Source organism: Lipophrys pholis, assembly GCF_963383615.2.
Source record: "Lipophrys pholis genome assembly, chromosome: 1".
In the NCBI taxonomy this organism is placed as follows: Eukaryota; Metazoa; Chordata; class Actinopteri; order Blenniiformes; family Blenniidae; genus Lipophrys; species Lipophrys pholis.
This window is the reverse complement of record NC_137635.1, coordinates 26,495,636-26,520,852: the sequence shown is the minus strand read 5'-3', so window position 1 is coordinate 26,520,852 and position 25,217 is coordinate 26,495,636. Positions and strand designations below refer to the sequence as shown.

General features: G+C 45.9%; 1 protein-coding gene across 1 annotated transcript in view; it reads right to left on the bottom strand.

Moving 5' to 3' along the window:
- Window positions 1-12,327: 12,327 nt before the first annotated feature.
- LOC308119559 (potassium/sodium hyperpolarization-activated cyclic nucleotide-gated channel 2) overlaps window positions 12,328-25,217 on the bottom strand; it is a gene marked incomplete at both ends in the record, with an annotated part of 79,919 nt that continues 67,029 nt past the window's right edge. The window contains 4 exons of the mRNA XM_080479639.1: window positions 12,328-13,274; window positions 13,766-13,930; window positions 14,028-14,268; window positions 14,506-14,652. Coding sequence (XP_080335765.1) covers window positions 12,328-13,274; window positions 13,766-13,930; window positions 14,028-14,268; window positions 14,506-14,652 — 1,500 coding nt within the window. The remainder of the gene's footprint in view (window positions 13,275-13,765; window positions 13,931-14,027; window positions 14,269-14,505; window positions 14,653-25,217) is intronic.

Sequence of the window (25,217 nt, the reverse complement as noted above, 5' to 3'; positions counted from 1 at the left end):
GGAGAGGAGAGGAGAGGAGAGGAGAGGAGAGGAGAGGAGAGGAGAGGAGAGGAGAGGAGAGGAGAAGGAAGAGAGGAGAAGAGCGGAGGAGAGGAGAGGAAGAGGAGAGGAGAGGAGAGGAGAGGAGAGGAGAGAAGGGGAGAGGAGGAGAGGAGAGGAAGAGAGGACAGGAAGTGGACCAGGAGAACATTGGACTGAGAGCCGCTGTAGACAAAAAGTTGAAAAAACCAACAAAGAAATGCTTAGTAATCATTTTAATGTTCAGGTTGCATCTTTACGAGTCACATTTATTGGTCTGCATTCAGTAACGTGCAGTTAACAGATTTTAACTAATAAATTAGATTAAACATGAGAAAATCCAAAAATGGAGTTTTCTGCCCTCTACAGTCAGATTAGGGATATAACAGGCCTGTTTGCCGTAAACATATTTAGAACAAACCACCGAGGTTCAGTTTGACAGTACGAGCAGCGGCTGACCTGGCCCCCTGGCTGCGCTGGGAAGACGGTAGTCCAGGTGTGCATGGCGGGATGCGGGGCTTGGCGTGGCCGTCGTGTGCAAAGAAGATCGTTCACACCTTCAAAACAATTGTAAGCTCAGTGCGTACATTATTCCAGCTGGCGCCGCCACTGAGTCTCAGGGCCTGTCGACACCAGGGGAGTATCCCAGAAAGGAGGTTCAACAAACTCTAAGGCCACGTTAATACGTACCCAGTGTTTAAAAAAATGAATATTTCCCCCTCTACATTTAAAAAAAAATCTTAATTTACACATATCCAGCTGGTTCAGAGCGGCTATGAGCAGCCAAACCTGTAGGGGGCAGTGTAGCAAGAAGCATGAAGCCATGATAGCCAAAACGGGCGTCAGGAATTGTGACGTAAATCTCCGCCTCCCCGCCTTTACATGCAAACAGAGACACAGATTTGATCCAGCTCTCCACTGCGGCCGGAGTTTTCAGGAATCATCGTTTGTGGTGAGTCGGAGCTGCTTTATGTGGAAATGCACCCAAACACAGAGAAATGTCACCGTTTTCCAGATACCCAGGTACGGGTCAACGTGGCCGAAGATCAATGTTTGAGTTTCCGGTTCCAGAACAGCTGATCAGAATTAGTTCAATGATCTCTCAGTAGATCTCTCAGTTGATCTCTCAGTAGATCTCCCAGTAGATCTCTCAGCACCTTGAGTTACTCTCCTGATCAACCAGAATAAAAATCCATCATCAATGGAGCCCCAACACCGCCGGTCGCTATGGCAACAGACGGAAAGTGCCAGTTATTTCACAGTAAAAGTCGCAGAGCTGCAGCAGCGGAGCAGCAGCGGAGCAGCAGCGGAGCAGCAGCGGAGCAGCAGCGGAGCAGCAGCGGAGCAGCAGCGGAGCAGCAGCGGAGCAGCAGCGGAGCAGCAGCGGAGCAGCAGCGGAGCAGCAGAGGGACACACTTGGAGAAAGTTGCTGCTTGAGTCTTTTTTTAACACGGGTCCCCACAGTGTGGAAGTTCTAAAACGCTGCAACAGGAGCAGGAGGAGCAGGAGGAGCAGGAAGAGCAGGAGAGGCAGGAGGAGCAAGAGGGGCAGGAGGAGCAGGGGGGCAGGAGGAGCAGGAAGAGCAGGAGGGGCAGGAGGAGCAAGAGGGGCAGGAGAAGCAGGAGGGGCAGTAGGAGCAGGAGGAGCAGGAGGGGCAGGAGGGGCAGGAGGAGCAGGAGATTTATATAGAAGTCTATGTATATCTATGTTCTCTGTGTCTTCTTCTACGTTTTGTGTTTTTAGGGTGTCACAGCACCCCTAAAGGCCACACCTGGAATTACCGTGTATCTCTAGACGTAGCCTGTAGATGTCGCCAAAGACCAGGAAAAGGAGATTCATCCTGTTAAAGTGATGAAAACTAACAACTGGAACTCACTGTAGGAAATGTTGCTGCAGGCCGCCATTGGCCCGCCGCCGCACTTTGACAACCTATAAACTAAAAGAAGTAAATAAGTGGCAAAACCAAAATTTGAACTTCTGAAGGCAAACAAATACAAATATTGACAATGTGAAGTGGCACCAACATGTGCTGATTACATGAGTGTGTTTACATGTGTGTTTACTTTCCTCGGTGTGTGTGTGTGTGTGTGTGTGTGTGTGTGTGTGTGTGTGTGTGTGTGTGTGTGTGTGTGTGTGTGTGTGTGTGTGTGTGTGTGTGTGTGTGTGTGTGTGCGTGTGTGTGCGAGTGTGTGTGTGTGTGTGTGTCTGTGTTTTTTCAGGTGTGTGCATTTTCAGGTGTGTTTGTTCCCAGGTATGTGTGTGTTTTCAGGTATGTGTGTTCCTTGGTGTGTGTGTGGTTTCAGGTGTGTGTTTCCCTATGTGTGTGTGTGTGTGTGTGTGTGTGTGTGTGTGTGTGTGTGTGTGTGTGTGTGTGTGTGTTTCCAGGTGTTTGTGTTTCCATGTGTGTGTATTTTCAGGCGTGAGTGTTTTCAGATGTGTGTGTTCCAAGGTGTGGATTTTTTCAGGTGTGTGTGTTTCCATTTGTGTGTGTTCCCAGGTGTGTGTGTTTCCAGGAGTGTACGTTTCAATATTTGTGTTTCCAGATGTGTGTTTTCAGGTGTGTCTCTTTTCAGGTGTGTGTGCTCCTAGGTGTGTGTGGTTTCAGGTGTGTGTGTTTCAATATTTGTGTTTCCAGATGTGTGTTTTCAGGTGTGTCTCTTTTCAAGTGTGTGTGCTCCTAGGGGTGTGTGGTTTCAGGTGTGTGTGCTCCTAGGTGTGTGTGGTTTCAGGTGTGTGTGTTTCAATATTTGTGTTTCCAGATGTGTGTTTTCAGGTGTGTCTCTTTTCAAGTGTGTGTGCTCCTAGGGGTGTGTGGTTTCAGGTGTGTGTGCTCCTAGGTGTGTGTGGTTTCAGGTGTGGGTGTTTCCCTAATTGTGTGTTTTCAGGCGTGAGTGTTTTTTCTTCAGGTGTGTGTGTTTCCAGGTGTGTATGTTTTCAGGTGTGTGTGTTCCAAGGTGTGTGTGTGTTTCACACGCATGTGTGTTTTCAGGTTTGTGTGTTTCCATGTGTTTTTTGTTTTTTTTTACCAAGTGTGTGTGTACCCAGAGGCCTGTACTACGAAGCTGAATTTTTTTTTATCTAGATAACTTCAGGATTAACTCTGGTTTTCTCTTATCTAGGTAACTTCAGGATTAACTCTGGTTTTCTCTTATCTAGGTAACTTCAGGATTAACTCCGGTTTTCTCTTATGAAGGTAACTTCAGGATTAACTCTGGTTTTCTCTTATGGAGATAACTTCAGGATTAACTCTGGTTTTCTCTTATGGAGATAACTTCAGGATTAACTCTGATTTTCCGTACTACGACTCTCGCTCACTTTTCACCAGGATAAATCACCTGGTAACTGACGCTGAAAGTCTAACCTGTTCCGGAGCAGGTTATGTTCTGGATAAGAGGTCAGAGCTCCGCCTCCTGACCAATCAGATCTCTTGGAAAATGACCTGTCCGTTCTTAAATGATGGTGATTGGTGGGCAGGTTCAGCATTGAGCTGCAGTGGAGATTAGAAATTAATTCAGAACAATCTTTCTGACATAATAAAATAAATCCTGGTCTCTGAGGCTCTGAAGGAGGTTCTTGTTCTTGTTCTGGACTTGTTCCAGGTCTGTTTTTCTGTAATAATGAAGTTCATGATCACACCTGACAGAACTGCAGAAACATGAATTTATGGAACGCAGAACTACTCGTGTAGTTGCGATGATGATATTATATATATATATATATATATAATTCCAACACAAAACACAAGAGAACCTGCGCCTCAGAACAAGTGGATGTAAAATGTAAAGTAAAAGAAGAGCAGTGAGGAAGTTCAGCCTGGAACTTTTCTGCTGGAATAAAGTGAAAGTGAGTGATCACAGTGCTGTTCCTTTATATCTGATAAATTAATCTGGTATAATCTCACCAAGTCAGGAAGGTTCTGGCTTTGGCTGCAGCAGCAGTGTTGCTTTGAGCTGCTGGATGGGTTTGAATTCTTCATAATCTCAGAGATTAACTGCTCCTTCAGTAATCTGTAAACTGCTCTGGAGGGTTTCTCCCTGTGTGATTGGTCAGACGCTGCAAGCTCCGCCCCTTTCACGTGAACGCTCACACCTGGTCTGGATTGAACCAGAGAGTTGATAACCTGCTTGGTAGGAACGGTGATCAGGATCATGTACATCTGGATAAGTTAACCAGGAAACACAGAGACATCCTGGATATGTTGATCAGGGTTGGTAGAACAGGGGGGGGGGTGTTCCCAGGTGTGTGTTTCCAGATGTGTGTTTCCAGGTGTGCGTGTTTCCAGGTGTGTGTGTTCCAAGGTGTGTGTTCCCAGGTGTGTGTTCTTAGGTGGGTGTTTCCAGGTGTGTGTTTTCAGGTGTGTGTGTTTTCAGGTGTGCGTGTTCCCAGGTGTGTGTGTGTTCCCAGGTGTGTGTGTGTTCCCAGAGGTGTGTTTCCAGGTGTGGGTTTTCAGGTGTGTGTGTTCCTGGTGTATGTTTGTTCCCAGGTGTGTGTGTGTTCCCAGGGGTGTGTTTCCAGGTGTGGGTTTTCAGGTGTGTGTGTTTTCAGGTGTGTGTTCCCAGGGGTGTGTTTCCAGGTGTGGGTTTTCAGGTGTGTGTGTTTCAGGTGTGTGTTTCCATGTGTGTGTGTTTCCATGTGTGTGTTTTCAAGTGTGTGTGTACCCAAGTGTGTGTGTTCCCAGGTGTGTGTGTGTGTGTGTGTGTGTGTACCCAGGTGTGTGTGTATTCCCAGGTGTGTGTGTACCCAGGTGTGTGTTCCCAGGTGTGTGTTTCCAGGTGTGTGTGTTCCTAGGTGTGTGTGTTCCCAAGTGTGTGTTTCAAGGTGTTTGTGTGCCGGGCCGGCCCGACTGGCAGCCTGGGGGGCGAGAGGCATCACATTGGGTCGGGGCCTGGGGCCCTGTGCCCTTTATCCTTCTCCCGTGGGCTCCTCTTGCCTGGGGGGGATTCCTCGCTGCATTCTCCATCTGGTGCTTTCTGGGCGGGGGCGTGGCTCTCTGGGGTTGTTCGCTGGAGTCTCCCCGGGCCTGGGGGGCTGCCGTCTGCCGGATTGGCAATGTCCGGGCCCGATGGCCTCGGGCCCCGGGGTGTCGCTACGGGCCCCCCCAGAACAGTTCCGGCCACACCCAGTGGACAAACCACACACACACACACACACACACACACACACACACACACACACACACACACACACACACACACACACACACACACACACACACACACACACACACACACACACACACACACACACACTTCCACTCCTCATGAAAGGTGCTTCTGAAGTTGCTTGTTCTCTGTCATCATTTGCTCAAACACTCAAAGTCATGTTCTTGCTTCATGTTCCTGTCTAGATAGAGCTGCTCAGGCTGGTTTAATGTAATAACAGTTGTAAAGTATTTGGATCAGTGTGATAACTGCAAATAATATATGTAGCACAAACAAGGGTATTGTATGTTATCCCCTCCAACTTCTCTTCTCTTCTCTTCTCTTCTCTTCTCTTCTCTTCTCTTCTCTTCTCTTCTCTTCTCTTCTCTTCTCTTCTCTTCTCTTCTCTTCTCTTCTCTTCTCTTCTCTTCTCTTCTCTTCTCCTCTCCTCTCTTCTCTCTCTCTCTTTGAGCGTTCCCCTCCGGTCGTGTCCAGCAGTCATACCAACTTCTAATAAAGCAGCAACAGGAGGAGACTCCAGGTCTCTTCCTGTTCAAGAGCAAAATCTGTTCTGACTCCGAAGGCTCTCAATCACATCATATTGTTGGCCCAAGCTGCCGAACAGGACAAGGGAAAAAAAAAAAAAGTCTGGGTTTTGTTATATTGGAGTGAGAGAGGACATTATGTCACGTCAAGGTAAGAGTGCGGACACGCACTGCGGATGGCCCCGCCCACTTCTGCAGCGGCTGCATGTGGACCTGGACGACCATGACGAGCGCAGAGCTCCTGTCCAGACCTCACCTGGCAGGAGCTTCTAATGTGTCGTGCTGAACCACCCAGGATCCAGACTGTTGTGTGTCACCAGGTGTTGTCCAGGTTGTGACGACCAACACTCTGTTTACTCAGATATAAAGCAACTACATTCAAATTTTAAACTGGGTGAGACAAAGAGTCACACTGAGAAGTCTGTATAAAATGCAAGAACATGGAGGTAATGTAGCCTGAAGTCTGTGTGTGTGTGTGTGTGTGTGTGTGTGTGTGTGTGTGTGTGTGTGTGTGTGTGTGTGTGTGTGTGTGTGTGTGTGTGTGTGTGAGTAGAGAAGGAACTAGACAAAGAAGGAAGGGAATGGGTGACTGCTGCTCCCAGGCTGCCAGAGGAGTGTGTCCTTGGACTGCCCTCATCTCTGACGCACGCACACACACACACACACACACACACACACACACACACACACACACACACACACACACACACACACACACACACACACACACACACACACACACACACACACACACACACACACACACACACACACACACACACCAGTAGAGCTGTTAGCGGAGCTCAGACTCTCATCAGGGATGCAGCAGAGCCGCTGTCTGCAGAGAGTGAGAATTCATCGAGAACGAGGATGGCTGATTAACAAGGGTGACGTGTGTGTGTGTGTGTGTGTGTGTGTTAACCTTTAACATACATCGTTAAGTCACACTGCTAACTGCAGCAAGCACACACACACACACACACACACACACACACACACACACACACACACACACACACACACACACACACACACACACAGTGACTGCATGGACGACACAGATGAATAAAAGTCTACAAACAGACGTAAGTATGCCAATGCACTCATCTTTTTATTGCACAACAAAGTATCGTCTGTTCACGAACGCTGAAACAACATTGCCACTGACACAGAGCGGCTTCTGGAGGCCAGGGTGTGGCTCTGTGTTCTGGGCCAGCAGAGGCGGTGGACAGGACAGCCTATTGAACGCAGGTCCAGGTCAGCCCCACGCCCTCGCCACCGGCTGTGTATCAACATCAGGAACCCCCCTGCCCTCCCCGATCCTTTCAGATCAATTTGGTAGTGCTACAGCTCGGACTGGGAGCTGAAGGGTTCCTGGACTGCAGACATTGACTTAGACAGAGCTGGACTGTGAAGTGCTGGAAGGTTTGGAGTTGAGAGCAGAAGCTGAGCACAGCCTGAGGTGGTTGCAGACTGGCCTCTAAAGAGAGAGAACACATGCCGTGTCAGATATCTGTGCTGTCGTCTACGTGGTGCTGGTAAAGTGTGTCTGGATGCCCACACCAAGCTGTTTGTGTTGGCCGTGGAATGCTACTAAGTCTAGGGATGTGCTCGAGTCGTTTCCAGGAGCAAAACTGTGTTTTTTCTCTTTTTCTTTCTTTCTTTTTTTTTTGTGGAACAAAAGTAGTTGTGACCATTTATCTCTCTCAGCGTCATGTGGGTTCAAACACCCTAAATGGCATCGTATTCTCAAGTGGGACCAACATTATAGAAGGAAAGGCACAGGAACACACACACGCACACACAAACTCAAGCACACAGAGTCCTGAAGCAGAGAGAAAGCTTAGGTAAGCTAAGCAGGCTACAGTAGCTACGACACAAAAAGTTTAACTGGTAAAAATCATTGTACAGTTGTTGGTACGAGACGATGTCTAGATTTGAAGGTCCCACTAAGAATCTTACACAGAACTCTGCCTAATAAGAAAAATACAAGCATGCACTCTGCTATTATCTGTCAAGGAAACTTAACCTGGAGTCAAGTTAGTGACTTTTTTGGCTCATGAGTCAAAATCAGCCTTGAAGAGAAGTTTAGTTTTGTCTAAATGGCAAACACTAGATCAGTGTGCAACCAGCATCAGAGTGTAAAGAACTGTGCAAAGAGTATAGTGTGACAAGGATTTTCCAGCATGTGCACAGTCTAGATTCATTACCGTATTGTTATTGTGCAAGCATCCCCACAGTTGTATTTATTACTTTCTGTCATTTTTGGCTCTTTTGCAGCAAGCAAGCCATCTAAGCAAACGTCTAGACTGCCGATATCCACCAGAAGCCTGTCAGAGCTCCGCCTCTTACTGTAGAAAATGTTTCCTATACAGCAGGTTGTGGTAAAAACACAACAATGTGCCCCACATCTCCGTGTATTCCATATGTACACAACATGAAGTACAGAGTACAGCGCGCATGGTGTTGGAAGTCTCAAACCAACAAAAATGTGCAATTTTGTGTTTCCCGTATCAGGGAAAATTATATATACTGACATTGTCATTGTAATTCAGCAATACTAGTCTTCATCTAATGGTTTTTACATATATTGCAAGTTGAAAATAAAAACACTTATTTGCATTTTTACAGGCACATACATACCACAAAAATAGACTATGTGGAAACTAGAAGTACTAGGCACAAGGTATATACAGTCCATGTGCATGGGGCACATTGTAAAAAAAACTGCCAAATCAAAAGTACCAATAAACCAACAAAAATAATACCCTGATTTACTAACATATCAACACCAAGGCATTCGGTACCTTTAATATCAGGTACAGCAAGAATGAGAGGTTTGAAACTCAGATATTCTCAATGGTTGTCAGTCAGTGTCAAACATGTAGGAAGGATTTCAATCCCTCGTTACAGCAACGTCCAGAAGAGCCGTCAAACAAATGCACTGCAAACCCCCTCTGCCATGAGGCCAATGCAGCGCTGCAGCACACACACACACACACACACACACACACACACACACACACACACACACACACACACACACACACACACACACACACACACACACACACACACACACACACACACACACACACACACACACACACACACGACAGCCACTCAGGCAACAGACTGAAAACAATTTATGACACACAGCAGATATGTACTAGGCCGGGACCGGGCTGTATCAGTCTCATGGCCGGGACTGGGCTGTATCGGTCTCATGGCCAGGGCTGTATCGGCCTCATGGCCGGGCCGGGGCTGTATCAGCCTCATAGTTGTGGCTGTATCGGCCTCATGGCCGGGGCTGTATCGGCCTCATGGCCGGGACCGGGCTGTATCAGCCTAATATTCGGGGCTGAATTGGCCTCATGGCCGGGGCTGTATCGGCCTCATGGCCGGGCCGGGGCTGTATCAGCCTCATAGTCGTGGCTGTATCGGCCTCATTGCCGGGGCTGTATCGGCCTCATGGCCGGGCCGGGGCTGTATCAGCCTCATAGTCGTGGCTGTATCGGCCTCATTGCCGGGGCTGTATCGGCCTCATGGCCGGGCCGGGGCTGTATCAGCCTCATAGTCGTGGCTGTATCGGCCTCATTGCCGGGGCTGTATCGGCCTCATGGCCGGGCCGGGGCTGTATCGGCCTCATGGCCGAGGGTTCAAGCAGAGTCACTTTGGTCACTCGGGCCTGGGATTCCATTCTCTACGGGGCGCGAGTTACACACTACAGTATCTTGCTGGAAAAATGCAATGAAACAGAGCCTGAAACATTAGCTCTTTGACTCTTTGTCCATCTGGCTCTCACTGACTGAGGACTCATTCAAATAATATCAGCACAGTCCTGATAGCAGCTTAATAGGGCAAACTCTGGTATTAGCACAAAATAATGGGGAGGGGGACCAACTGATTCCACTGGAACAGTATTGAAGCACACAACAGCCATTGACTCAAATATACGTCGTTAACAATCGTATTGGCATTTTGGCATGTACCTTTCCCATAGCAAAAACAAAATACAGAGCTCCTGTGTTGCTGATGGAGCGGGCCACAGCGCTGCAACCCGAGTATGACAAAGAACAAGGTTTAGTGCATGTTGTTGATCAAACAAAGAGGAAATGCAGCTGCGTACAGTAAAAATGAACCAGGGTTTACAAACCATACAATGAAGCCCTTGGAGAAAAACAATCACCGACACCCTGTTTCTGGACTTTACATCCTTCCAGATGTGAAATGATCGAAGCCAAACGGTAGAGAGTTAATGACACCAATCTAACAAGATCCTCAAGGTTTTTTTGAGCCAATCAGAATTCAAGGGGAATTTTTTTCAACGTGGTTGAATCAACAGCAAGTCTACATGAATCAATGGAAGGGCACATGCCTCTGGAAGGGCAGCAAACGTGAGTGAAACGTCCATCACATTGATTAACACTTTGGCTGGAGATCGATGTTCAGAGTTGGAAAAAGTTGGAGTTCACGTTTGTTTTATGCAGCGAATCAGCCGCCTATTTTCTTCCCCAATTGAATTCACAGTTTCTGTCCTTCACGTTTAGCAAGATAACGTGCTCAGAAGTATCCCGACCAATTCAAGAGAATAGATAACTGATTTTTGTTTTGATGACAAGATCCTAGTGCAACACAAGGTGCTTAAGTGGAAGTCCTCAGTGCTCGCTTTGGACTGAGGAGTTCAGTGAGGTTACAACTCTCTCTCGCTTGTTCACACCCACATAAAACAAACAAACAAACTCCCGAATTCAGATCAATGAAAGGTTTCCTCTCATGATGGATTTGGGGTTTGGGTCGAAGCGTACAGGTTAAATACAGCAATGCTCAACGTTGAAGAAGCATTATCAAACTTAAAAAGATCTTGCAGACTCTTCGCAACAAATACAGCAGTGCCACAAACCCGATTGCATCATAAAAGCTGCTTTGAAATCCCTGTCCTTTATATACATGGCAGTTTTTATCTGATTAGCTGTCTTCCTTCTCATATGGCATACATTCAGCGAGAGAAGGAGTTTCGGTTCAACAGGATAAGTGTATTCAGGATGATGAAGACAACCAAAGTCTAAAACCAATCCCTGAAGGACGGAGCCAATTGTTGAGACATTTGGAGTTTTTCAATGAAATGGAGCACGCAGAGTCCTCCATAAGAAGGCCTCCATTGTTTTTAATTGGTTTGCCCAATCATACCCGCCCAATCCCTCCCTTCGGTGATCTTGTTGTTTGATATCTTAAAATGGGCTTTAAAGTGACTTTTTTCCCCCCATCATCCTTGTGACTCTAACCCAGTGGCCCATTTGTTTGAAAATAAAAGTGACTATAAACATCCTTTCATTCCCGCCAACATTTTTGGTTAAGGTAACGACATGGTCACTGGATTACAATACCTCAAGTGAAGCCGCAATAGCTGCTGGATTCATTAAGATTTCACCTTAAAAAGAAAACAAAAGGGAAAAAAAAACAAAGTTCCCTTTCCTGTACAGCATATGTATAGATATTTATATTCATATATATATTTATATATAGGCGGGGTAGAGTATTGCAGAATTATATTGCATGTGTTAATCAATAAACCTAGACAGAAACAAGCAAGTATACAGTATGGGTTGTTCACAAATGTTTCCTCTCCATAAAGCTCACATTGACTCGACCACCTTTCCGTTCACAGTTACAATCAGGACGCTGGCCCCGTGGCCGACCGCCTCGCAGCCATTTTCATGGAAACTGGTCAACGCTGCGGTCAGCATGTCAAACCAGCGAAATGTAGAGAGTGTGAGTCCATTCTCTGAAAATGGAACCAAAAACATATCAAACAGACTCACATACACAAACTTACACCCACATATATACGTACATACACACCAACCAAATATATGGCTTCTAACATTGAATCAAGGCAGTTAAATAAATGGCATCTTCGTCTATGTTTCTTTTTTAGTTGATACAGACACAACCAGACTTGGTGTTCAAGCTCAACTTTGGTTTGGGTAGATACAATGAACATATTATCCTTCCGTACTGTTTTCTATTTACACATCGATGTAAGATCGACCAGCGGTCTAAAACACTATTTCCACTACTGCTTTAAACGATATGAATAGCAATGATTCTTTTGCTACGACAGCTTTTACAGAAAAGAAATTACACTCAAAACACTTTTGAACGCTAAAATGTCATTGTCATTTGACCTCAAGTCCCTGATTTTCATTTTTAAGTCCAGCTCCTGCTAGATTGCATTGCATGGATTCTACACAGTATGCAACAATTACATTAATCGTACTTTTCTTCATATCTTTACAGTAAAGACAGCGATATACAGTAGGTGTTTGGAAGCAGGTTGAAAGGGGTGATACTAAGACTAAAGGTGGTGGCACAGTAGACTAGATCAGTTCCACCTTAAGTTATACTAGTTTAATTGTATAGACTCCTCCTAACCAAAGTGTCTCATGACTCCGAGGAGCTCTTTTCCTTCTGCCGACACCGGCACACAGTTCATCCAGACAGAGTGACTGACAGCGCTGGAGGCAGCTGATTGGTCATTTAGCAGGCTGACAGAGCAGCTGGACTGACCCAAACCCAACAGATGCTCCTACAAAAGGCCTTGTTCCTGAACTCTACCAGGGTCACAAGTTGGAAGACAGCCGGGATCTGGCAGAGTCTAGCTCTGGAAGGCTGACAATTGAATCTTTCTTGGGGACTCCAGAGTCTGGAGGTCCTGATCCAGCAGCGGCTGCTACTGCCCCCATTCCAGAAGGTCCGGGAGGAGGAGTGGAGGCAAACGCCACTCTCTGCTGGGCAACCGCTGGTCTCCCCACCCCTGAGGGCCCTGGCAGGCTGGGGTGAGGGGGCTGTGGGGGGCCGATGGAGGTGTTGGAGGTGCGGATGGAGGCTGGGGGGCTGGGGGCTGCAGAGGCAGCTGGTGGTGTTGCCTCCTGGGGGAGTGAAGGCTGGGAGGCAGACAGGGCTCGGGTGTCCTGGCTCAAACTGCCTGTATGAAGGGAATGAGTGCTCTTGTGTGAGGCAGGCCTCTGCTGGGTCTGTGTGGGACTGGGTGCATGGTGCTGGACTAGTGACAGCTGGGAGCCGGACGGTCCGGCGCTCGCCATGTACTGGAAAGTCCGTCCTGAAGCTGCCAGCGGACTTTGGACAGGTGGGCTCGAAATCGCAGATCCGAATGCCCCTCCAAGCGTCTGGGGGGGTTGAGACTGGAGCGGAGACATGGAGACAGGACTTGCCAGGCTCTGCATGACCTGAAATCTTCGCACCATACGCGGAGACTGCAGTGTCGACGGTCCCACCAAAGGACTCGCCATCTGAGGACAGAAGCTCATGGCCACAGCCTGCTGGAGGGTAGCGATAGCAGAGCCCGAGGGCGGCTGACCCGGAGGGGCAAAAATACCACCGATGGAGGGTGTCATGGACATTGCTCTTGGCCGCTGCAGGTCCACCCGTTTCACCATCTCACGGTCATACTTGACAATCTCCTGAATCATCTCGTTCTCGTGGTTGTTGAAAACACCAGAGTTGAGATCATGCTGGACCTTGTGCATCAGGATAGAGTTCTTTTTACCTGCAGGAATAAATAAAGACATGAAATAATCAACACGAATGATGCTAGATAGCAGGAGCAGCAACAAGAAAGGATACAACAGAAGAGAGAAAATGCTGAATCCATGTAAATAAAGAGGTTTTAGAGTTCGATGCATCCTCTGCAGCAGGTACATCCTCCAGCTGAACAGGCCCTGAGGAAAACTGACTTGCCACTCTGTACTCTCCTCTACTGTTACAGTGTCCTGTGTCACTGAGGGAACAACACAGCTCAGTTTACTGCCTATTCCAACACCACATTATGTAAATATTTCATTCCTCCACAGCAGGTTCATCTCAGGCAACTTCATTCATATTAAATAGGAGTCAGACACATCCAGCTATTAATGCTGAGCAGATGTTACATGCTCTTAGGAAAATCTTTGAAAGCTTAAATATAACTAAAAGTCAGGTTTAATCCAAATAACTGTTTTGCTCGTTCACTTCCTGATCCACTGATTTCTTCTTTTATACCTATGCGGTCCAGTCGGTCAATGGCGACCGTCTCGAAGGCTCGTCTCATCATGGGATATTCCTCAAGCACCTCGTTGAAGTGGTCGACAGACAGAGAATAGAGTCGACAGTATGTTTCTGCTCGAACGCTGGCTGTTCTCCGACCCCTTGTCAGTAAGCAGATCTCTGAAAAAGCAGCAGTTTTTGGGTAAATCAATAAAAAAGGTCATAATTATCATCACCAGACAGCTTGTGTGCAACAGAAAGCAGAAAAGCATCCCACCGCCAAAATACGAGCCGTCCGAGAGCTTCATGGCGAGTGTGCCTTTGGTGATGACGCTGCAGACGCCGTGCTGGATGAAGTACATCTTCTTCCCGATGGTTCCCTCTCTGATAATGTAATCGTGCGGCTGGAACACCTCGAAATGCAACTTCGTCAACATGGCTGTCACAAAATTGGGCTCTGCATTGGCAAACAGCGGCATTGAAGCCACCAGCTTCCGACAGTTGAAGTTGACAATTTCCTGAGTAAAGACAATAAAATATCGACACATCATCTGCATGCATGAGTAGAAGAGCAACCGCTTGCGTGTGAAAGGTGACTAAATCAAACACGTTCAAGGTCCACGGTTACTTTATTTGTATCCATGGGTAGATTTGTTAATACTTTTGTGCTTTAAATACTTTCAGATATCTGAAACACCAAAATGTCTGTCATCATAGAGAGTGAAAGTGGCGAGTGTGGTGCGGGTTAGTCTCACCTCTCTGAGAGGCTCGCTCAGCTCTCCTAGGATGCTCTCCTCGTCAAACATCTTGCCCTGGTATCTGTGCTCATAATAGTCATGAATTTTCTGTCGGAAGTCAGCAGGCAGCTTGTGGAAGGACATATACTGCTCCACTTGTTTGTACTGTAAGAGAAAAAGGGGAACCAGAGAGAGAGGAAGTGTTGTTAATGCAGAGCATAAAACTGAAATAAATGTTCTCCTCTGGATCTCTGACGGTGTGACTTTTCTTCTGCCACCAGGATCCTAGAGGTCCTGTCAGGGTGCGTCGATGCCCTGGATGCTCCTGATCCTGTCACCTACTCACTGCTTTTCTTCCATCCAACACTTTTTACAGATACAGACGACTGTCAACCAGGAACAAAAGCTGCAGTTTGGAGATGCTCTGACTGATCAAACCATCATAGTGTGACTCTGATCAAACTCACTCACATCCTAATGCTCAACAACCTTCTTCCAAAACACTCCCTGATACATCTCATCCACTGCCAGGGCCAGTCTGTGGTCATAATGTTCTGGCTGATTGGTGAAGATATTTAGTGGGAACTTTGAAGATAAATCTCCTCCTCTTCCTCTGCAGGCACATGAAGGTTGAAGGTCTGAGTCCAAACTGCTTGACTCATCCATTCTTCATCTGCCGATCAGCTTCCTGCACATTAAAGTCAATGTTCACCAATACCCCTTTGAATTATCAACAACCAACACATGGTAGTGATCCACTGAACGGAAAATCGTTTAAAATGAACCTATATCTGGGGTTTGGCACTGAAAGATAAACTAATCCACTACTAAGTGGAGTCCAATCCACTACTCGTTAGATATAGGGATGGGGCCGATACAATCCAGTATCGGTATCAGGTTCCAATAGCAACGTAATTCACTGATCAGAGATTCCTGATCCATGATCCTGGTCTGCTTCATGGTGCTGAAATGACTCCACAGTGTTTCCCTGCTGCTGCTCTGCTCGCTGGCTGCAAACTGTGGACTGGATTTCCTGAAGGGAGGCGGGTCTCAATGAGACCAGGAGTCATGAGTCAGGAAATCCATTCCACAGTTTGCAGCCAGCGAGCAGGCTAGGGAAGTAGCACTGTGCTATCCAACTTTTCATGGCAACATGTTGCTGTTTGGACGGATTTTACACTCAGAACACCACAAAGCAACGCAGCAACGTGGACATTAGCAAAGCAACACAGCAATGTGGATGTTAGCAAAGCCGTAGCACAGCGAGGCGGCGCCCTGCAGCCAGACGTCAGCGTTTTCAAACTCCAGCACTGACATCAAAACAATGACCAGCAGCTCCTCCAGGCTGTCAGCAGGCGATTCACACCTCCGTGAAGCTGCGTCCTACTCCACGCTAAACTCCCTGAAAATAGTCCCAATGGTTGGAGCTGCGTTAGAGCTGGAAACATTGTGTTGCTGCTGCCTTGCTCAAGAATTTCCGCGGGGATTGATAAAGTCATTCTGAGCTTTTAAAGATAGAACTAGTTTATTATGAGATGATGACGTCACGCAGACCCCCACATTGTCCACATGGAACAAAAATACTTTGTACTGCTTCCTTTTCTGTCCTGATACTAACCTCAAGTTGTGTTTAGAGAGAATACACGTATACATTAGTACATTTCATACTTTACTGTAGAGAGGAGTTTATTACAGTCTCATATAAAGTCAACAATAATAATAATATTAAAGCAAACAGAGCTCTGCTATCAGAATCGTATCAGCAGATTTAACAAATTTAAGTATCAGGATCGGATCGGGAGTGAAAAAACGTCAATTGGTGGTTCCCAAATTCGATTTATCAAAATAAGACAAGAAGAAGAGATCCATCCAGAGCAAGGTTCTGCTGCTAAACTTCTTGTCTCATCAGAACTGAAGGTGCTGTTCGTGCACTGAATTCTGACCTGTTTCTTGTGTCCTGTTTTAAACCCAGCAGAAAGATGGATGAAAAGCAGCAGGAGGATACAGACAAGTCATTTTGAACATGGAGCCCAGAGACCTGGTACTGTACAGTGTCACTCTCAAAGAGTCGTCTGGACATGACACTGATGGCTTCAGTGTCGGACGTTCAACCGAAGCTGCTCTGTATGAACAGAGCCAATATGAGCCAGATAATAACTGGAAATAAAGTTACACAAGTAATTATACAGTAAATAGAGGGGGTTGGTCTCTTCATTTCATGTCCTAATCAACTGAACTGTGTCAGACTTGATCATCAGTGGAGATGATCAACTTCCACATCATCATGCCACCGTTGTGTTTGTGGTCTAGAGCCATGGAGCAGCAGCTTCCTCCATGACAGGTCCTTATTGAAGCAGGTCTTCACTTGTCTTCACCCATTAAAGCCTGAAGTGTTCAGTCGCTGTGCCATTCTGCACCCGGGAGAAAAAAGAGGTTTTTGACATCAAACTCAGAGAATAGATTTCTTCTACAGCTGAAGTATATTCTTCATCATAAATACCAATCAGCCAGCACATTAAGACCACCTTCTCCTTTCAGGACACAGACTTAAAGCAGGAGTGCTGCCAAATCTGGCTCAGAGATGTTAGCGTAAGATACTTTAAGTCTATTGGACCGCATTTAGCCTTGTTACCGGTTCCCTTTGACAGACCCTGAGCCCTGCATACAAAGCACACCAGGCTGATGTGAACGTCTGGAATGCGATTGTAGTACAACAGCTGCTTCTAGTCTGCTTCTTATCTGTTTCACACAATTTAGGGCGCTGAAATAACTCCAAACATTTAATATTGCTCTTCCAGAAGACTCATCAAAAGTACCATATCATCAGCCAGTTTTTGGTACATTTCATTTGTTTCAATAGAATAAAGAAATTGGCTTGAACACTAAAGGCATTGTCTCACTGGTGTAAAAAACAACTTCATCCTGGAAAGTGTTTTACTTCATGTGTGCTCGTCACACAGACTTGAACGACATGGTCAGGCCTCCTCTGGAGGGTCAGGTTCAGGGCGATGCCCTTTTCTGTCGTTGGTCATGAGAAGAATTCATGATAAAAAGAAGATGTTCTGACAAAGCCATCATGTTTTGGGCCGTATGAAACCCTTTCAAATCCATACACTTACTTTGTCCCTGCTTCTAACATGGACGGAGAGCAGCTCTTCAAACAGACCCAGTTTGCATGTTTGGTGCCAACAAGGTTCACATGTCATATTTCACTCAGGAAAACAGCCACAATAAGTCGACTTATTCTCAAACCAAACGTGACAAACTCATCCTCCAAGGCATTCCTAACTGATTTGTGACCGTCCCAGGACACAGACGCTGGTAGTTTGATCTGTGAGGTGAATAAAACACAGAGTCATGATTGAACTGAGCTCAGTTGTCCTTTGGGCCTTGGTGTTGTCTCAAGAGCAGATTATTTCAAATAGATGAAGATGAGAGCGGTTGGATCAAGATATGAACTTCATAAGATTGTACATTTGGATTGAGTATAGACGAGAGCAGTGCTGCTTCTCAGGAAATGACTTCATGAAGTATGGAGAACTGGTCAAACACACAGAGCAGTGATGAAGTGAGCCTGGTAGCATCTGGACACATTGATCTCCTTTAAAATATCAATTTGTTCTGATCACCATAAAATATTCATCCATTGCTATTAGAAGCTGCACATAGCAGTGCCATTGTTTCAAAGCATAATGATTCTGAGGCATGACGGGTTAAAGGTCGAACATGTCCATGAGTCTGCTCCTCTCAGAGTCTTATGATAGACTGCTGATTCGTCAGTGATTCATTCTGCAGTCCGACTTTCAATATCGCAGCTGGAAAATATGAAATGAAGAACTTTACTGAAGAGTTCAAGGCATCATCACTTGCACTTCTTTTAGGAAATATTGACGCTGTGATCGATACAAATCTGTGCTCATGTAATTACAAAGGAAACCTGGAGGGTGTGTGTGTGTGTGTGTGTGTGTGTGTGTGTGTGTGTGTGTGTGTGTGTGTGTGTGTGTGTGTGTGTGTGTGTGTGTGTGTGTGTGTTACAGTTTGAGAGAAATCAGATCAACGTTGAAGATTCCTTCTTCTCATGAACACAGTGGAAGCGCCACATCTGTTAGATTGAGTTTCGCTGTTTAACACGTCTTGATGACAAAAATGGACTCAACAGTATTTGAATGGGGAACGATGTTCAAGAAGCAAAGCTTTCATTATTCCACAAAATTTCTGTTTGCGAGCTTTTCCTCGTGAATGACGCAGCACAAGATCAGAGCCAAACGCTTTAGAGGAAGTAATCGTCTTACTTCTCCTGTTCTCAAATACTAAAACTCATTCAGACGCATACAATCAGATAATATTTGGTTGTCTTATTACTGCATGTCCTGTCTCTGAGTTCTGTCTGAGTCTTCCAGTTTATTTGTTTGAGTTTGATGAGTGAGGCTACACTGCCAGTACAGTTAAATATGACGGACTGATGAACGCCGAGAGCTTCCATTGTCTCCTTTCTGATCCTCAGTTGAAAGAAATGATTGGTCGTGGTATTTGTTTTGTATGTAGCCTGAAAATCCCATTGACTTGCTCCTCAGTTGACTTTGTTTGACCAGATCTGAGCGTGTGGCCATGATGGATTTGGATTTCTGGATGACGAGACAGTATTTCCACTGAGTCAACAGACAGAGCTGACATGAACACGTTCGTCCTTTGATCGCTGCTCCCTGGAAGTTAATCAATGCCAGATCAATGGAAAGTGGAAGACTCAGTGGCAGAAACACAATCAGCTTCTGTGGCGGGGTTATGCTGGTCACGACTGGTTGAGTGACCACAGGGAAGCAGGAAGTACGTGGTGGGGCTGCAGAGCGGCGAGTAATAGATGTGGAAGTCACCAGAGTGGACCGTGAGCCGCGGAGGATGATGTCTCCCTCTACACTGCTGTCACACTGCGCTCCTCCACCAAGGGGAAGCTTCAGGAGGCCACAGCTCAGTACAGAACCCAGAACGCTGTGGGAACCAGGTTGGAGAGGTCAGCGGACAGACGGATGATCTGTCCTGCCTCTATCTTCTGCTGCTGGATGATCGACACGATCGGCTGCCACCATCTCACTGCTGAAGATTCTGCAAAGATTGCTCCGCAACCACAAAATCTCTCCTTCAGTCTTGCTTGTGACGACACTGTGTCAGCATCCTGACCTGCTCAGACACAGACACAAAACCTCCAGAGCGCCACAACAAGTGAAGGCTGTTACTCCCCGAAACAGTTCCCACAAGACAGACACACTGGGAAAACAAGGGAGTGTGTGTGCACACACACTTATTGCCTGCTTCAAGCACCTTCTCTTCACTGCTAAGATTCAGCAGCAAAGCTTTCAGGTCTTCCTCCTGCAGGTGAGACCGCCACGCCTGCTCTACACTACACTACCACTGCAGCAGGATGAGTGTGGCCATACCTTAGTAGTTCTTGTTCTGTCATCACAACCGGAGGATGAGTTTGAAACTCGCTGAAGGACGAGAAGTTGAGCTCTTCTCCCAGTGTTTTCTACGGAAATGTGTACCATTCATGAAAAAATTCAAATGTACTGTTTTTCTGAATTAATGACATAATTACCTCATAATTCAGAGAAAAAATTTATTATTAAAAAAATCTGGCTGTTTTTCTGAATTTATGAGATAATCTTCTCATAATTATCTCAGAATTATAAGGAAAAAATTAATTATTAAAAAAATCTGGCTCGGTTTTTCTGCATCAGTGGGACAGTGGTGTGTTATTTCAAGCAGAAGCTCTGCTCTGTGTTTGAGGATTGTTGAGGGTATTGTCATTATACCGGAGTTATAAAGTGGCGGAGGTAACACTGTGCAAAGTTGAAAAACTCATAACAATACCATCACCAGTACACATCAGCCTCGGCTGTAGACGCATGCCAAGCATTGGACAGAACTGAGTGGGCCTATCTTCTGAAACTGCTTCCAAGATACGGACTAGGAGAGGAATTTATCAAATGGATTGAATTGCTATATACAAACCCTACTGCCCAAGTTTTAACTAACAATAACATCTCAGAACCTTTCAATTTACAACGTTCCACATGACAAGGATGCCCGCTGTCCCCAATTCTATTCACTCTTGCTCTGGAACCTTTAGCCATTGCAGTGAGAACTCAGGCAGGACTGTCAGGGGTATGCATTGGGGGGAGAAATAATCTTATATCGTTATTTGCTGATGATAGAATATTTTTTCTGACAGACTTAAAAAATACCGTTCCCAACCTGGTGAACCTTATTGAAAAATTTGGAATGTTCTCTGGATATAAAATTAACAACAGTAAATCAATACTTATGTTTCTTAATGAAGACGACAGAAAAAATCCAACCATACAAACAAACTTTACAATTGCCACAGACGGATTGAACTACTTGGGCATCAAAATCACTCCAGATCTGAACAAAATAGTTGGTACTAACTACGACCCCCTAGTGGATCAAGTTACAGAAACTTTAAATCGTTGGACAAACTTACCCATCTCCATGATAGGACGAATAAATGTCCTGAAGATGTCAATCTTACCCACATTCTTGTACTACTTCCAGACACTTCCCATGCCCTTAACACAATCCTTCTTTAATAAACTCAATAAAACATTCAGTCATTTTGTATGGAACAATAGGAAAGCAAGGCTTCGTTTTAAATCACTACACTTGCCCTATGAAAGAGGGGGTCTCCAACTCCCAAACCTTAGATGGTATTACATGGCGGCCCAATTAACATCAGCTTCACACTACTTTTGCACAAACCCACCCCCTACTGGGTGACTAGTGAACAACAATCTAGTCCAAATTTGCCCCTTAATAGTTATATCTACTCAGCCAATTTAAAAACTCTTAAAAAACAGACTAAGAACCCCTTTCTAAAAAACACTATCATCATGTGGCACAGTGCACATAAACAAATTGGTAATCCTTTATCTTTATTCACTCCCCTGTGTAATAACGAACACTTCACACCTGGTGAGCAGGATGGAGGATTTAAACTATGGAAAGAAAAGGGGGGGGGGGGGGGGGGGGGGGGGATCCAAACAGTCAAAGATTTATATGAAGATGGGATATTACTTACATTTAGTGAACTGTGCCATAAATTCCAAATCCCTACAAAGCATTTCTTAAAATACCTACAACTAAAAAGTTTTCTTTCATCAAAGTATGAAGACATGATACACATTCCTAGTTTATCACTAGTAGAAGAAATCTCTCTCAAAAAGCAGGAACAAAAAGGTCTGAGGTCAAAATATTATAATCTATTCAGGTCGAATTCACCGGAATCTGCGATTGATAAACTAAATGCTTGGAGAAATGACATACATGAACATATAGATGAAGCAGATTGGAATGAAGCTTGTTTGCGAGCTCAAAAAGAAACAATTAATACATGACTAAAGTTACTTCAATACAAGTGGCTGACAAGGACATATATAACAGCTGAAATACTTCATCACATATCCAGCAATAATCCAGACACACCAAATGTCGTGATCACAAAGGGACACTAACACATTGTATGTGGGAGTGTAAAGATATATTACAATTTTGGAAGGATGTGCTTAAATGCTTATCAGAAATATTTGAAGTGAAGATTCCCCTTTCTGCCAAACGTTGTATATTGGGCATATACCCAGAAAACTTTTTAAGAACAAGGAAGCAAAAGAAAGTAGTGGATTCTGGGCTGCTACAGGCCAGGAGAGCTAGAGCGTTAAACTGGAAGAGGATGGAGGCTCCTTCAACACAACAATGGATCAAAGAACCCTCAGAATGCATTGGACTAGAAAGACTAACTTAGATTGCAAAAGGAAAACAAAGAGACTTTGAGAGGTTATGGGAACCTCACATGACCATCATAACAAATTAGTTATTTTTTTTAATTAGATTTTTTTTTGTTGTTGTTTCTTGTTTTTCCTCATTAATATTTCTGTATCCAAACCATTATGTTGTACTGTACAATGGTCTATTTAAAATGGTATATTTTCACGTGCAAACTTCACTAAGTGTGTGGTGTGTGTGTGTGGATGGATGTATGAATGTGCGTCTCATGTGTTGTTTTGCTCATGTCCTCTGGTACAGGCTGATGGAACCAGATTGTTGATTGTATTGTATTATTAAAAAATCAATAAACATATATAAAAAAAAAAACCCATCAGCCTCGGTATCGGTATCGGTATCGGTATCGGTCTCAGTCCTCAGTCTCAGTCTCAGTCTCAGTCTCAGTCTCAGTCTTAGTCTTAGTCTTAGTCTTAGTCTTAGTCTCGGTATCAATCTCGGTCTCGGCCTCACCATTGTACTTTCAGTCTATCAAGAAAAGAAGAAAAATTAAACAGCAAATACGATGAAGGCATCAACTTTTAGCGACAATGGAATAACAGCAGAAAAATCCTCCCCAACTTGTCTGGCGTCGTCAGAAAAAGACAAAACTCCTGCTTGTTCCCAGAACAAGGACAGCAGGAACCAAATCACTGGTTCCAGGATGATCCAGTTTTCAACTCGGGGCTAAATTCAGACTATAACTCTTATTACCGACACCCACAAACACTCTGTCATTCAATCCATCACAAACACACACACAAAAAGGTCCATACAGGCAGAATCTGATTTCCTCAGTTTGAGCTTTGGTCCATTGAAGCTGGAAGCCGTTACTGTGGTTGATGGCGGCGCGCCATGTGGACGTTTCATTCATTCACGTCTTTCTCGCTGAATCGCCTCATTACATTATGAAGCACATTCACCAAAGAGAAGGGAATCAGATAGCGGTAAGTCGGAGCGCGTTTCGTCTGTCTTCAATGAGAGAAGTGTACAGAGGGAGGAACGACACACTGTGAGGTCTCACACTCTACAAAGTCTCATTACAGGACATGAAGCTTCTGAGGAAATCCTGTAATTCAGTCACTTGGAGGCCGATAGCATTTCCTCATTACACACATTTCTCTGCCACTACTATAAAGGAGAGCTTTTTGGTGGGGGCTCTGTCTCTCTAGTGTGTCTGCTTCCACTGCAGCCCGATGAGATGAAAACCACTTCCTGTTGTTTGTGGTCGTGGCGGTACGAAGACAACGCTCCGCCGTGAATCTGCTTTGTGAAATCCTTCCATGGAAACCTGGACACAGAAATACACTGAGGCCTGAGGGGAGTTCCATGACTGATGTGGGAATATGACATCATCAAGTCACATGACACTTCAGGTGTTAGTAAAGGAGTTGAGTAGTAAACCCTCAGCTACTTGCTTCATCAGGAAACTGAACGTTCGGAGGAAGGTTCTCAAACGAGGCAGCGTTGAATTATTCTAAACATGCTCATGATCTGCAGACCAATCAGATCGAAGCTCGTCCACATGAATGATGGAGGTCATGTCAGGTTTCTAACAACCAGTAAAGTCAGAGACATTGATTCACCACCATTTTAAATGTAATCAAGCCAAAAATGTCATACTGATCAATAGTGTAATAGGATACTTGAATAACCCAATAACTAATCCAGGTATAGTGGCGTTTTCCTTCAGTCTGTGACCAACCACTTCCTGCCTAACAGACCACAGCAAGTTAGGATGGACTCCTCCACCATCCTCCACCTTCCTTCACCATCCTCCACCTCTCTCCACCTTCCTCCACATCGTCCACCATCCTCCGCCTTCCCCCACATCGTCCACCATCTTCCACCTTCCTCCACCAACCTCCACCTTCATCCACATTGTCCACCACCATCTACCTTCCTCCACCACCCTCCACCCTCTCTGCACCATCCTCCACCTTCTTCCACATCATCCACCATCCTCCACATCGTCCACCAACCTCCACCTTCTCCACACTGTCCACCATCCTCCACATCTTCCACTTTCCTCCACCAACATCCACCTTCCTCCACATCGTCAACCATCCCCCACCTTCCTCCACCAACCTCCACCTTCCTCCACATGCTATATAAATAAAGGTGACTTGACTTGACATGTGTGAAGGGGGGCTGAAGCTCTGTGACCTGGGGCTGAAGCTGTGTGACCTGGGGATGAAGCTGTGTGAAGGGGGCTGAAGGCTGAGAGGGCGGAGCGGAAGCTGTGTGATGGGTCGATGAAGCTGTGTGACGGAGGATGAAGCCTTGTGACGGGGGCGCTGAAGATGCGTGACGGGGGCGCTGAAGCTGTGTGACGGAGGATGAAGCTGTGTGAAGTTGGGTTGAAGCTGTGTGAAGGGGCTGAAGCTGTGGTGACGGAGGATGAAGCTGTGTGACGTTGGGCTGAACCTGTGTGAAGGGGCTGAAGCTGTGTGGGGGGGAGCTGAAGCCCTGTGAAGGGGGATGAAGCTGTGTGACGGGGGTTGAAGCTGCGTGACGGGGGCGCTGAAGCTGTGTGACGGAGGATGAAGCTGTGTGAAGTTGGGTTGAAGCTGTGTGAAGGGGCTGAAGCTGTGTGACGGAGGATGAAGCTGTGTGACGTTGGGCTGAACCTGTGTGAAGCTGTGTGACGTTGGGGCTGAACCTGTGTGAAGGGGCTGAAGCTGTGTGGGGGGGAGCTGAAGCCTGTGAAGGGGGATGAAGCTGGTGTGACGGGGGGTTGAAGCTGCGTGACGGGGGTTGAAGGCTGTGTGAGGGAGGATGAAGCTGTGTGAAGTTGGGTTGAAGCTGTGTGAAGGGGCTGAAGCTGTGTGAGCGGGGTTGAAGCTGCGGGTGACAGGGATGAAGCTGTGTGACGGGGGATGAAGCTGTGTGACGGGGTT